We start from the raw sequence: 13951 nt of genomic DNA, 5'->3' as shown, positions 1-13951 counted from the left end.
ATTTCCTGTGATGTAGTTTGGATGTTGCTGAACTACTTTTTGAAACTAGATTTACTAAAGCTAAGCTAAAATGTTTTGACAGTTAAGATGTAGTTTATTTGCATTGTGAAGCAGCTGGTAGGATGGTAATCTACAGTTTGCAGATTCTCCAACACTGTAAACAGGTAACCCCATTACAGTTGAATCATGTGTGGCTGCAGAGGTGGATCCACAGAGTTTCAGAGGTCTGATGTGAACTGTGCCCTCTGTGACCTACACCTAACGCTAGGTGGCGCTGGACTAAAAGCTTCACCCACACCCACAGACTTGATTAATTGACTGATGTCCATCCCAGAGGAGGGAAACTCCACTCCTGCAGCTCCTAGCGCGGGCCCTCCTCCTCAGTAGCAGCTCAGTTCATGTGGAGGAAACAACTATGAGAGAGGAGCTAGCATGCACAGACAATTAATGTAAATGGCGCCTGTCAAAGGGAAATTATATCAGCGGCTGCTGTTCTGTGTGGTTTTTCTTCCAATCTCAGGTAAGGAGCGTTTTCATTTATGTTCTGTGAGCGCGTTTAAACTTAAGGAGGCTGTGATGAAGTATTTAGTTACGGTGTGTGAAGCAGGATCATCCGATTACAGAGCTGAAATGAGAGATCAGCAGTGTCAGTCCAACAGACAACTATCTGCTTATACAAAATCAATCATCTCAAACTAAGAGCTGGTGTTGGTGATATATGGCGCAGCAAAGGCGCATACTGGAGCCATGCGTTATGAATGAATGTGATCTGAGAGATTCTGCAGGTTGTGTTATTGCTTTGAATGGGAGGTAAACAACCCGTAATGAGGAACTATAACATTTAAGGAAAGACTCATTGTCTCTGTTTAGTCCACTAAGGTCACATAGATAAAACAGTACTGTAAGGTCATACTGAGAGTTCAGTAATGGGTTTCTGTGTAAACTAAAGGGACATATGGATCGACTGTCTCACCTTCAGCTGGTGACTTGGAGAGATACGATGTGATCACTGAACACAGGGGCGTAGGTTAAGTTTCAACATTGTGGGGACACATGTGAAAGGAGGTTTGGGGGTCCTCAGCCAGGAAATTTTGAGCATCTCACACGTAATTTCATGCATTCTGGTGATGTTTCTGCACCAAGCTGAGCTTTTTCGTGTTAATTTATGGTGTAAAGGTCTTTAATCTTGTCAAAATAAAAGTCCTCTGCTACTTTTATGTTTTTATAGGGAAGGACAAATGCACATGTCCTAAACCCAGCTGGCCACCAGTGTTATAGACCTTGATGTTTGGTTTAATTTGGTTTGTGATGTCGGGTGACTAAATTCAAAGTCTAATGCCGATGTAAATTTGATGTAGAATACTGACGACAGATGATGTTTATATTTTGTTGGTTTTAAATTGTGTTGCTAAGTAACCAAAATCCAGCGTCTTCCAGTTGTCTCATGCCAACGTCATCCTGATGTAGAATAATGACATTTAGTCATAAGATAATGGAGATCAAAACCCATAATCATAATGTTAACGTCTACGCAAACCTCATCCATCATTCGGCATTTAAAATAACCCAATTTTCATTACAACCAAAATTTGACATCTGTCCTAGATAAGAGTCCAACATCTTTATGACATCATATTGATATTGGTGCTGGGAAATATTGAGGGGGACATGTCCCGAGCATCCCCCCTCATAATCTAGACCTGTGCCTCCAAGCCTTTCAAACATGATATTTCATCTTGATAGGCATTTTAATAAGTGTCACACTTGTATCTATCTGAGAATATAATCAATGATACCCATTCAGAGGATACTGAGCAGCAGCCTCCAGTAATCATGGTCGCTGACTCCAGAGGCCAGTGGTTAGATCACAGCGTAAATGCTTTAAATGTTCTACTGGACGTCTGTTAGTGCCCTGACAGAAGGCCCCGTGCTGATCACCACCTTCACTCCTCACATGCTTTTCTTTTCTCTTCTCTTCTTGCAGGTGTTTTATGTTTTAGTGAGTTATTTTTCATCAAGGAGCCCCATGATGTCACTGTCATGCGGAAAGAAGCCGTTATTTTGGACTGTCAGGCACATGGAGAGTCACCCATTGACGTCCGATGGCTCAAGAACGGAGTAAAAGTGGTGGAGAACGAGCGGGTGTACCTGCTCTCCAATGGATCCCTTTATATTTCAGAGGTGGAGAGCAGAAGAGGAGACAAATCAGATGAAGGGCTCTATCAGTGCCTTGCTCAGAACAAGTATGGCGCAATCCTGAGCCAAAAAGCCCGTCTTACAATCGCAAGTGAGTATCATGCTGCAGTCACATTGGAAACATGATGGTGTTGAGAACTTGAGATGGGATGTAGGTGATGGAAAACTCTTATCATGTTGTATTCTGGCTGTTTGCCAACAGCAATCAGTGGTTGAGATTCAGATATCCCTGCATGAATCATTCAAGAAGATTTGTTACCGTTTATTTTATTTATTTGTTTCTTTGCTGCTTGGTGTTGCATTCAAGGCAGCTTTGGTAGTAGAGGTGCAGGAAGAGGGACAAAGTCTTCAAAGTTAGAGCCCAAAAAAGATTCTGATTGGAAGGAAAATATGCCCCATTGGTGTGTTAATGAAGGAGCAGCAGATCTGAAAGGTTAGGAGCTATCCAGGATACCGGCTCTCCAATGCTAAAGAGCAGATGACCCCTATTCACAGGCTGTGGCTTTCATGTTATTGCACCCTGATTGCTCGAGGAATTGTTCTTTTGGAATGCTTTCTCCTCCAGCGCTGCGCGAGTTGGCCTCGTATTTTAAGGGGGGAGTAGAGAAGCTTCAGGCAGAGTTGGTCTTTTGGGACCTTATATCCCCTCCTCCCACACCACAGGCCATGCATCTTGCTGACCACTTTTGCACAATGTGTGTTAACCCTTTTACCCCACCTGCAATGCGTTCCCATCTGTACTAAAATATGCATTTTTAACAATGCTGAAATTGTATTATTTTATTGACTTTAATGAGGGAGAAAAAAAGCTGTTCTGCATGTCCTGTCCTGGGATTGTTTCCATGTAATTTCCTAATGGAAGATTGTTTTATATTGAAGTTTATTCGTCCTCCAATGTGATCCTGATTTGTAGAAAATCCAAGTAGTGTGGAAACATTATTGTTGAGTAGGCAAAGATTAACTTTGATGATTTTCTTAAACAAATAAAAAAGTAATAGAAAAGTCTGTGGTCATGTAAAAAAGGTTTCCTCCAGGATCAGTTTAGATCACCTCTGGATGGAAATTAATAGGAGCTTGATAACATTGCCACATTACCAGCACTTTTGGAATAATCGTTAAAGAGCTCTGGTTTAAAGGTCTAGTGTGTAGGATTTAGTGGCATCTAGCGGTGAAGTTGCAGATTGCAAGCAACTGAAATGTCTCTTGTGTGCCAATCGTATAGGAGAACTATAGTGGGTGAAGCAAAAATGTGGATGGCTACAGCAAGTGTTTGGTTTGTCTGTTCTGGGCTACTTTACTGGCGGTGCAACATGGCTGCCTCGGGTCCTGAGGAACACTGTTTAGCCTTGCTTTCAGTTTTTCCCAGTGGCCACTCGCGGTATTGCAGTGGAAGATATCTCCTGTGGCCCAAAAAGCATTTTCCCAATACACAAAACTGTTGACACCTCAAACTGCAAACAAGATGAGTTATGGCTCCTTCCATTATGCATTTTTTATCTATGAAGGTTTCACATTTGTTAAGCTTTCCTCAAGTTGGGTAAAGTGATTTAAAATCCATGACGTCATCACAATGTTAAGTCTATGAGCTGAGCGGGAACTTGTAGGTCAGGCCAGCAGGAGAAACACTACTGCGCAATGTGCACATACTGCGGAAGTAAAAAAAATTCTGCCATATGCACCAGTTGAGCAATTCCAAGAAACTATATATAGTTCATTAATTAATTGAGTGTTTTGCCTGCTTTATAGTCTGAAGTTAAGAGGTGATAAAAGCTGCCTGTTAGCTTCACCAGTTTGTTTTAAACTGGGACTTAGACCTGCTCGAGGGTCTATCTGGAAGCTCATAAAATTTGCACATACCTGAGAAATGCTCAGTTGAAGGACAGAAAGGTAGCAGTGGGGGTTGTTGCAAGTGGTGTGCCCACACACATACGCACACACACACAAATGTGAATTGCCGTTTCCCAGTACCACAGCCTTACCCTGAGTGTCTAAATGACCAAACTTTATTGCAGGTCTCACCAGGTCAGTGTGGGCTGGAGGCTTTGCTCACAATTGTTTTCTGCCTCACTACTCTGGTGAAAGAGTGAAAAGCTTTTCACTCTGACCGTTTTTGTCCACATTGCCCCCCTGCGCTCGCAAAAGAAAAAGGTTTCTCTGGGGGCCATTGTTTGTCCTGATATCAGTGGACGGAACAGCTGGACCTGTCCACCACTGAAAGGCTAATTACATTAATTGTAAAAGTTTAAACATCACAGATTGAGTTTTAGTTACATATTGATTGAAAAGTCAGCGTGGCAGTTCTCATTAAACAGCATGACTCTCTTCTATGACCTGCCTGTTGCATTAGACGTGTGCTCAGAGATTTTATGGTCATTTGTAAAATGACATGTGTATTATAAACATTTTGATCCAAGCGTCCTGAGGTCTTTTTACATGCTTAAAGATGGATAGTGTAACATGTGGGGAGCCTTCTCTCTCTCTCAGATATCTCTATGTATCAGTCATGCTACATTTCCTTTCCTATAACTCACATCCTCATAAGATGTGGTGAGACTGGCAATGTTTTATGTGAAGGGATGACACCTCTGTTGATCTTTTTAATCCCACGCTCATATGTGGAAGCTGTGGACCTGCCAGTTGTTCTTGAAGGAATGTAATGATAATGGAGGGTAACTTTAAACACTGGGCTTGCTAAAGCACAAAGGTGAGAAGGGATTTGGGCTTGATGAAAAGGAATGTGACACATGAGCCTCACCATGTGACTTTTGTCAATAGGCTTCAGATTGATGGGGATTTTAGAAGAGAGATTGCCTCCTGAGATAGCTCCTTTTTTTGGCTTCTTGTGCCATGTGGTCGCAAGTAAATAAGGCATGAAAAAGAAAGGCCTCTCATCAACTGTTACAGGTCAAATTTTTCTGGATAGTTTCAGACATGTTGATAGTTTCGGAAATTATTTACCAGTCTGTAATGATCATTGATGCCAGCATACGACAGAGCCTAAGCATGACGATACAAACTGGGTAAAAACCAGGCCTGTTACCATGACTACCTATGGTGGATGATATATTGTCCCAGAAATAATTGCGAGAAACATAATATTGTCATTTTGAGACCATTTTATGCCACTGACATCATGATAACACCGTCCCAATCACCCCTATTTCCCTACTCACACTGCTATTTGATACATACAGACATGTACAAATACACAACCATACACACATAACAAAACAAAATCTTGCTGTTTCTTACAATGGTAGGCAAAACCCTGCTGTTTATTCTGGCATCATTTTAAGGGCCATATCGTACAGTATATACATGACCTCGGGGATTTTTGCTAACCTCCACTAGCTGATAACGCAATTATTGTGACAGGCCTGCACAAAACACCACTTCCAGGAATATTTGAAACTGAGCATGTCAGGTCAACCTTTGTTGGAGGATAGCCCGCTGATGGCTTTATTTACAGCCCAGCTGTTACATAACGTGCTGCATTCCTACTGATGGAGTGTATTTATTTATATTACTGTGCTGACCTTGCTGCATCCGTTGCAAACATGAAATAACATTAAGCTGAGGGTGTGTGTTGTTGCTGGTTGATGAATGAAAGTAGTTCATAAACAGATACTGTGGAGGATTGTCGGTTACTGTGTGTTACTGTGTTTGTCAGAGAGAGTGAAAGTAAAAGCCAGCCCTGTTGTTTCACCACACTATATTTGCATTTTTTCAGAGCTGAGTCTCTTGGATGCCTGATGCCTGATGCTTATGCTCTGGCACCTGGTCTCTACCTTTTTAGAAAGCCCCGACTTCACCTGAGCGCTGTGGGTTACATGCCCATAAACATGCCAAACACAGAAAATAAGATGGAAATGCAGAAAAATACACTGCCACACACCTCTAGTTCGTCATAAGTGATGATTGAGAGGGATTACTTCTGTATGCGTGTTGTTTTTTAGGAAAATCCTGCAAAGTATGTCTTTAAGGTACACATTATTGCTGCTTGATGAATGAAAAGTAATTAACTTAAGTGGTTGTTTTGTGGTGACCACTTAATTTACAACTGTTATCCAGCGCATCTGTTTCAGGGATGCACCGATCCAACCGTTTCTCTCAAGCAGAATGAGTGTCAGTGCATTGTAACGGCATCCAAGATTAAACTTTTGGTGTGATTGTAGCTCTGGTTGGGAGTTAAGTGTGAGATGTCTTGGACGGAGTATTATTTGCTTTATTCTTGTTTAAAGCTGAGATCTGAGTTGTTATTTGAAGGAGCTGCTGCTATTCATGCACAAAGTTTATTTTAGCAGCCAGGCCAGGACCACAGCTTTACTTTAAGTTGCTAAGAAATACATCTGCGTGGCAATGGCTCGGTACAATTAGAAACTCCAATAAGACGAAAGCAAACCTTTCCCAGTGTGAGCTGCGCTGTGAATGAATGAAATGGCCTGAAGTGAGACAGCTCAGATCCTGGAATCTTGTTTTTCTCCTCTGCTGGACACGAAAGGTTACCATGGTTCCCCTGAACGGCAGGCCCAGAGGTCAAAGGTTTCTTTAAATTGTTCAGTAGACAGAGGGCAGTGAGACAGAGCACAGGACTTAAATCTTTCCTACAATAATGGGGGATGCTCATCTAGTTTTATCAGTTGCTGCAGGAGTCATCATCAGAGGGTCTGTGTTTGTTTTCTGCCTACTCTCTGTCTTATTGTAACTTTTATTTTGTGATCTGCCATCAACTTATTTTTCTAATCCGCCATAAGAAAGAACAAACCTGTTGTTGTAAATAGAGTGTAGCTATATACAGACTGACTTCTTCAGCTCCATGTTATGATTCGGAGATTAAAGACAATGAAGCCTCTGTGTGCGGTGAGTGGAGGGTTGCTGTTGAGTGATTGGAAAACTTTGCAGCAGAGATAAGGGGTTGGAGGAGGGGATGAATGCTCCTTCCAACACTGCTCCCCCACCGTCCGCTCGGTGTTTTCAGAGGTCACGCTGCTCATGGGAATAGGTCTTTGTTTAGCCAGGCCAGTGGTCACTTGACTGTCCTGCAGCCTGTGTGTAGCAGCGGCACATCTGCCAGCCTGCTAGTGATTGATTCGTGAGCTTTGCATTCTTCTCCTTCTTACTTATCAGCCCTCTTTTTTTTTCCAAGAGCCTTTTATTAAAGTTTAGTGGGGTCACTGAACATCGTAAAGGACTCATCACTCAGTTAGCTAACTGTTTTTTTCAGTAGGAGTTGTTAAATGAATGTAGGATAAACTTATTTTGGTGTAACCATGTGGTGCACTCCAGTTCTCAGGAATAAGAAGAATAAATGTAAAACTTTTCAGGGTTGTTTCAGTGATTCATTGACGGTTTTTCATGGGCCTCCTGATGCTGAAAGCCATTAATTTAACATGCAGCCGGTAGGATCAGGAGAAGATGATCAATTTTAATGTCTCCCCTAAAAGATTGGACCCTGGGGGTTGGGATGGGGATGGTTGGAAGCCATCAAAGCCATCCACATCTGAACCCGCTGACCATAACTGAACCTAAACTGCTTCTGTAATCTGCAGTGTTAAAACCAGATTGAGGTTGATGACAACTTTTCCATTTATTATAAAGTTGAAGAATGACTTTGGATGTGGCTGTTTTTTCAGTGGGAAATAATTTGGTTTGTTGCAAAGTAATTTCTGCATTTGGATTTATCCAAACAGCACTCCCCTTGCTTGACAATTACATGATGACATCATGTCACTGCATTTGAAACAGAGTGTGTTCCCGTACCTGAAAGAGAACTATATGGATATAGAGAGTGCATTGTTTAATATGAGATGTGTAAAATGTGCTTTGGTGTTTATCACTGTGACAGTGCTGTCAGTGTTTGAAGATGGAGCTGATGTGTGTTTAAGTGTGTTGTTGGTGACCCCCTTTGAGTTGGAAATGAATAAATGTGCATACATTTTGGTTAAGATGAAAAGCTAAACGGACTTTCAAGATTAATAAGTAAATCTAAAAATATTACGCAGATAATTTGTCGAGTAGTCAATTAAACACTTCTACCCTCGCTGGTGAGCACCAGAGATATTAGTCAGTTTAACTTATTATTAAAATTGTTATTATATGCGATTTTTATCACCCAATAAAAATGCTGTTGTAATTATCAGGCGTGTTTCCTAAAGATTTATTTTCCTAAAGAATACTTTTTTTTCAATAAATACCATTTGTTAACTTTTATTTAGTGAGTCATTGCCATGTTTTGTCTGATAATGTGCCACACATGTCAATTTGGTAATTGAAAATGTGATTAACAATTAGATTGTGCTTAATTTTGATTGTTTTCTGACTTTTTTCTTGCTTTAAGATGAGTTGACCAGTCTAAGTTTAAACTTCTGTTTAAACATCAGGGAAATGAGTCACTAGGAACGTCCCTAATTTATATCAAAAGCAGGAGATCACAGCTCACATGCAGGTCAACTATGCTATGTTCTGCCCTTGCTGAGAAACTGACCATAGTAACCAGAGGAGAGAGGGCTGAACTAATTCCTGGTATTTGTGAGGGAACCTTTGTTTGGGCCTGACCTGTCCACTGACCTTCAGTTTGTTGAGCTGCTGGCTTCAGCAGGCCCATCTGTTGCAGGCTGAAGTGAAGCAAATGCATCTTCAGGTTTGGACTGTAGGGAGAGCAGACTGTAACACACAGTGAAGGCATGCTGTAAATCTTTTGCTTTGAATTTTTGAACTCTGGACGTTGCTGCCCCTTTACATCAAGTATGCAGAAAGTTTTGGCATTATGATTCAACATGCAACAGCTGGACCGCATGTATTATTTCTTGTTGTAGCTGCAACTAGCAGATGTCATCGATACAGCAGGAAAGGATATTATTACAAAACAGTGAGTGATTAGTAGACAGTTTGCAGGGCAGCAGTAGTGTTGGTTTGGGTGGTCATGTTTGGCTCTGAGTTTGGTGCTACCCAGGATTTGTTGAGGTCAAAGGTGAGAGGTGGGATGGATGTGAAGTCAACTGTTTCTTCATGCTTTTGGGTAAAAGGCTGAGGAATTTACTCTGTCTTCTAATTAACTAAAATGTTACAACAAACAAGACCAAAGGTTTTATTTTAATTTTTTGAGATGGAATAAAGGAAACGATGCACACAAACTCACAGTAAAACTAAAACACTTTAGTCTTTAGTGACATACAAACAATAGATGGCTGAATGCACATAGTTAATCACAAACAGCTTGACATGTTTGCTTTGATAATTTCATCTGCACATTAGACGCCCCTCGGCAAACATCATTGCTCAAAGCAGAAGGTCAGCCTCCTGTTTTCAGACGAGAGTGCTCTGGCCAATGCTCGACAAACCCTAGCAGTTATAGATTTTCCTCCTTGTCTTAGTACTTTATCAATAATCAATGATCATCCCGCTGTTTGTCAATCCAGCATCATTTGACTGAATGGAAAGGCAAAGTAGTGAGGCAGAGGATCAGAGCAGCTCATCTCTCATGCCCTGCAGTAATACCACTTCAGCACATTAATGGTATTTTTGTAAGAGCCTGCGTTAACACTGGGGGGTGGGAGAGAGTGTGCGTGTGAAGGAGGGGGGGAGTTTGAATGCCTCTCCGTGCTTCTGTCCTCACATCAAACAACCGCAGTGGAGTTAAGAGGGGCAGCAGCTCAGGACTAATTTGATTAAATGTGTCCAAAGCGAAAGGATCTGATTGTGACGACAGTTTTCCTGTTGTCTGACAAGAGTGAAACCAGGCGTGTACTCCGCATGTTCCCACACAGAACTGCATTCATTTAATAAACAGACTCATTCTGATTCTTACGTTTATCAAATATCAGGTGCGATGACGGCACTGTGACATTGGAAAAAATAGACCCAGCAGCCATCATAAATACATCTCTGCAGCTAACTAATCATTAAATTAATGTAATGGTAATCTAGTAATCAGAAATACAAATTATTCTTCATAATTTTACCTCAGCAACCCAAACTATCACTCGTCCTTTGGCCTAAGCGAGGTGCTCTTTCCTCCACAAATGTCAGTGTGATTTAAAGGGAAGGCGCTGTCAGTTGTGTAAAAGTCATAACTCACTGAATGTTTTTTTTGGCAGTCAGAGCTCTCCTGCTGTTTAGCACCACAACACCTGGCAGCACCGCTTACACGCAGCCATCCATCATGGCCCTCATGGACACTACAGCGAGTTTATGGCAGCGGAGGGATTCCCTGTAGACTTTTCTCGAATGTACAGGTTACCTCGGCCATGTGCTGCATGTCTCTGTAGGAAAATATACTGATAAGAAAGACGTTGGATATCAAGCTCAGTACAGAGAATTATTGCTGGTGATGTGTGAGTCAGACGTTTATGTATTTTCACTGTTTATGATGTTTTCCCCTTTGGTTTCAAGAGGTTTTTTAGGGGTGGTAATCATCAGAGGCCAGGGGTGGGGGATTAAACTTAAGGTAGCCTACTTGAATTATAAAATCAATTGCTTTCTCAGTTTACTACATACATCTAAAATGGTTGAAGTGAGATGAACAGCCTGAAGACTTTATCTTATTAGACAGAAGATGTTGACAGAGTTTTCCTTCAGGGACATAATTTACAGTTAAAAAAAGGTTATGAATCACAATATATCACAATATATTTTATCGCAATACTCAGCATATCACATGTTTAAAACCCCAGTAATATTGAATCGTGACTTAAGTATTGTGATAATATCGTACTATGCCTCTTACCAGAGGCACCATGATATGATATCATCCCAGCAGTTAAGTCATGATACAGTATCATTAGGATTTTAACATTATGTGATATACTGAGTATGCAAAAACACAAAACACAAAATGTGATATCTTTGTGATTTGTTTTTTTGTTGATCTTTTTCAGCTGCAAAATGTCCCCAAAGGAAACCTTTGTCAACATCTGTTTTTAAAAAAATAAGTTTTCAGTCCATTCATCTCACTTCAGTCGTTTTTATTGCAGAAAAACTTTTCTGGTCAATCAAGCAACTGATTTTATTATTTTCATAAGATACCAAAAGTTGAATGTGTATTTGCAATATTAATAATATCTAAAATGAAAAAAGATACTTGTCGATGTATTGATACAATATTGCGGTGCAAAATATCAGGATGTGCTGTATTGATTTTTTCCTTCACCCATAGTTTTCTTTAAATATTTCATTTAGTTACACCATTGTTGGATATTATGTGAAACAAAGCGTTTTGCTTGTTTCATGTTCAGTCACTAACCTAGGAAATATTTAACTAGCTTGACATTCATGCATATTAAGGTTATCCATATATTTGTATCAGGGCTGCACAATACATATTTTTTTATCGTCATCGCAATGTCAAGTTGCACAATAGACACATCGTGAAACAAGTAGTAGTTGTAATGTCAACTGTTTGTAGGTGCTTTTCTGTCTGATATGTGCCATGCTGTTAACTCTCTGGCCAATCAGAGAGACCTTTAGTAGTGCTGCCATACTAATCTAGGTGGTTAAGGGAGGAAAGCGTGAATGGTGCAGAGGAAAGTGTGAACGCCAGAAAAGAACTGGTGCCTAAAAAAATAGCACGTCAGCCATCTGGCAGTATTTTGGATCACATATCCTCACGCAACGATTTGTATGACATTCAACAAATTAATGCCCCACAAATGACTTTACCTACATACTGTGAAGTTACATTAGTTAAGTTTAGGAAAAGAAACACGATGACGACGTACCTTAAAATAATTCAAAGTTCACTTTGTTTCTCATGGGCTTGGACACTGTTCTCCTGGGGGAAAGTCCTGTGTTTGCTTGACTCATCCACCTCCCCCACCTGCCTCCTCACACAGACTTTTGGTCTTTATACTACTTCCTTCTTTACTCCTGTCAGCCCACTGGTCACATGGTCACAACCTTCCCAATTACATGGGTTATATGCAAATAACTGGCTTACGATTACGTTTGTTATGTATGAATTGTGGTGCATTACTTTTCATAGGTTTACATACAAACAGTGCATGAGATCAGTCTGTTTGGATACAGAACAGTCACAAGCACAGGTACAGTGCAAGTCTGAGTCAAGAACTGAGAACACGTTAAAATCTGTGTATTTATCACAAGTAATATCTTTATTATTATATTCAACAACGATATTGCATGTCATAACTTCCTCGTATAGTTTCTGTGTGTATCTGTGGGCTCCATTTAGCATCTTCAAAAGGTTACAGCACAATAAAACCATGTTGTATATCTTTTTGGGTTGTTTTTGGCAGTGAATACCTGACAGGTGTGTTTTTCTATGCTCCCTGCTCCTCTCTGTTTCTTCTTTGCTGAGTGCTGATCACTCACTGCGGCAGAAGAAGCTTTGGATGTGTGCACGGAGGCCACAGAGCACCACAGTGTGTTTGTTTATCTGTTACTTGAGAGGTGATAGTTTCATCCTGAACGCAGGCAGCAGTTTTGCATCTTGAAACGGACCCTGTGATATTATGAATCATGCAATTTGGAGCTTTATTTTGGTCTGGTCTGTTGTAAAAATCTTTTACAGTCTATTGATTTGTCCGTCTTTAGTCTGTACCATAGATTATTTGATGTATACCTACATGCTCTCTATCACAAACAGCAGTGCAATTGATTCCTTTTAACAAATGATTGACCTCAGGCTTCTGCTGCTTTTCGAGCACAGAGGGGGACAGTACAGCAGTGGGTGACCTTAATGGCTTTTAGGACTTTTATGGCCCAGGAGGATCTACTGTCAAAGAGAGCATTCATTAACAAAAAAGACTAAAACAACTTAAATCATTATATGTTGGCCGTTCGGTTCACCATAAAAGGCCTTATTGTAATTCGTGTTGGGCCTCATTTGCTCTCTGCTCAGCTGGTGGCTGACAACAGCTCAGTTTCAGGGAAACCCTATCCACGCAGGATGTAGCTGTTCCACTCCAGTCATCACCTTCCTGCAGCTCTCAGCAGCTCTGTAGCTTTAGGTAATGGGCATCTCTGTTTTCTGACGTCCACTGGATCTGACAGAGACATCTGAAATACAGCTATAAGTTTGGAAGGGGAAGAAAAAAATAATAAGATAATCATCCTTTGGACTGATCTGAACTTTGAAGGTGTATTAATAGTGATTTAACTTCCCCTTGTATCATGTTTCTCCTCTGATTGGTGAGTTTATCTCTCACACTGTGTAGGGCCTTTGACTGATTTCATGTCTCGATTTAGGCTTCTTATGTGCTTTAGTTTTATGTCAAAGCAAGGTTTGTGGCAATGCAAGGAGTGAAACACAACACCAGCTTTTACAACAAAGAAACACCTCAAGGGAAGGAGTTTCCTTTGACTTTTCCTAAAAAGACCACATGTAAGAGATAAAAACATGAATGCTCTCTTGGTTTCACCGTCCGAGATTACAGTGAGTTTAGTGTGTTAGTAGAAACTGTACATCTGTGCCACTTCTCTCCTTATTGCCTTTTGGCAAATGTTCAACCTCAATATGTGGCTCAAGAGAAGCTCATAAATGTAGCTGTGTTATATTACAGGAGATAGTGTAGAGATGCCCTGATACCCTTTTCCTAAACAGAGTCTGATACCTGAACTTGTGAATCGACTGATGAAGAATACTGATTTGATCCATTAAGCAGTTAAATTCCATGGTTTGTTTTTTAACTGAATTTTTATTTAGTTTTCATCAACAATACAGTGTATACATTTCCATTTTCCAGCTGTATAAAAAAACACATTATCCTCGAGAATGACCTTAACATAAAAAGAAAAC

At 40.6% G+C, this 13951-nt stretch overlaps 1 protein-coding gene across 1 annotated transcript in view; it reads left to right on the top strand.

Annotated features, from left to right (window-relative positions):
* Positions 1-344: 344 nt before the first annotated feature.
* Positions 345-13951, top strand: part of prtga (protogenin homolog a (Gallus gallus)) — a 44400-nt gene continuing 30793 nt past the window's right edge. Inside the window, exons 1-2 of the mRNA XM_049564794.1 lie at positions 345-520; positions 1985-2287. Coding sequence (XP_049420751.1) covers positions 454-520; positions 1985-2287 — 370 coding nt within the window. The 5' untranslated portion in view covers positions 345-453. The remainder of the gene's footprint in view (positions 521-1984; positions 2288-13951) is intronic.

Source organism: Epinephelus fuscoguttatus, linkage group LG2, assembly GCF_011397635.1.
Source record: "Epinephelus fuscoguttatus linkage group LG2, E.fuscoguttatus.final_Chr_v1".
Classification (NCBI taxonomy): Eukaryota; Metazoa; Chordata; class Actinopteri; order Perciformes; family Serranidae; genus Epinephelus; species Epinephelus fuscoguttatus.
The sequence above is the reverse complement of the archived record's forward strand: the minus strand, read 5'-3'. Positions and strand labels throughout refer to the sequence as shown.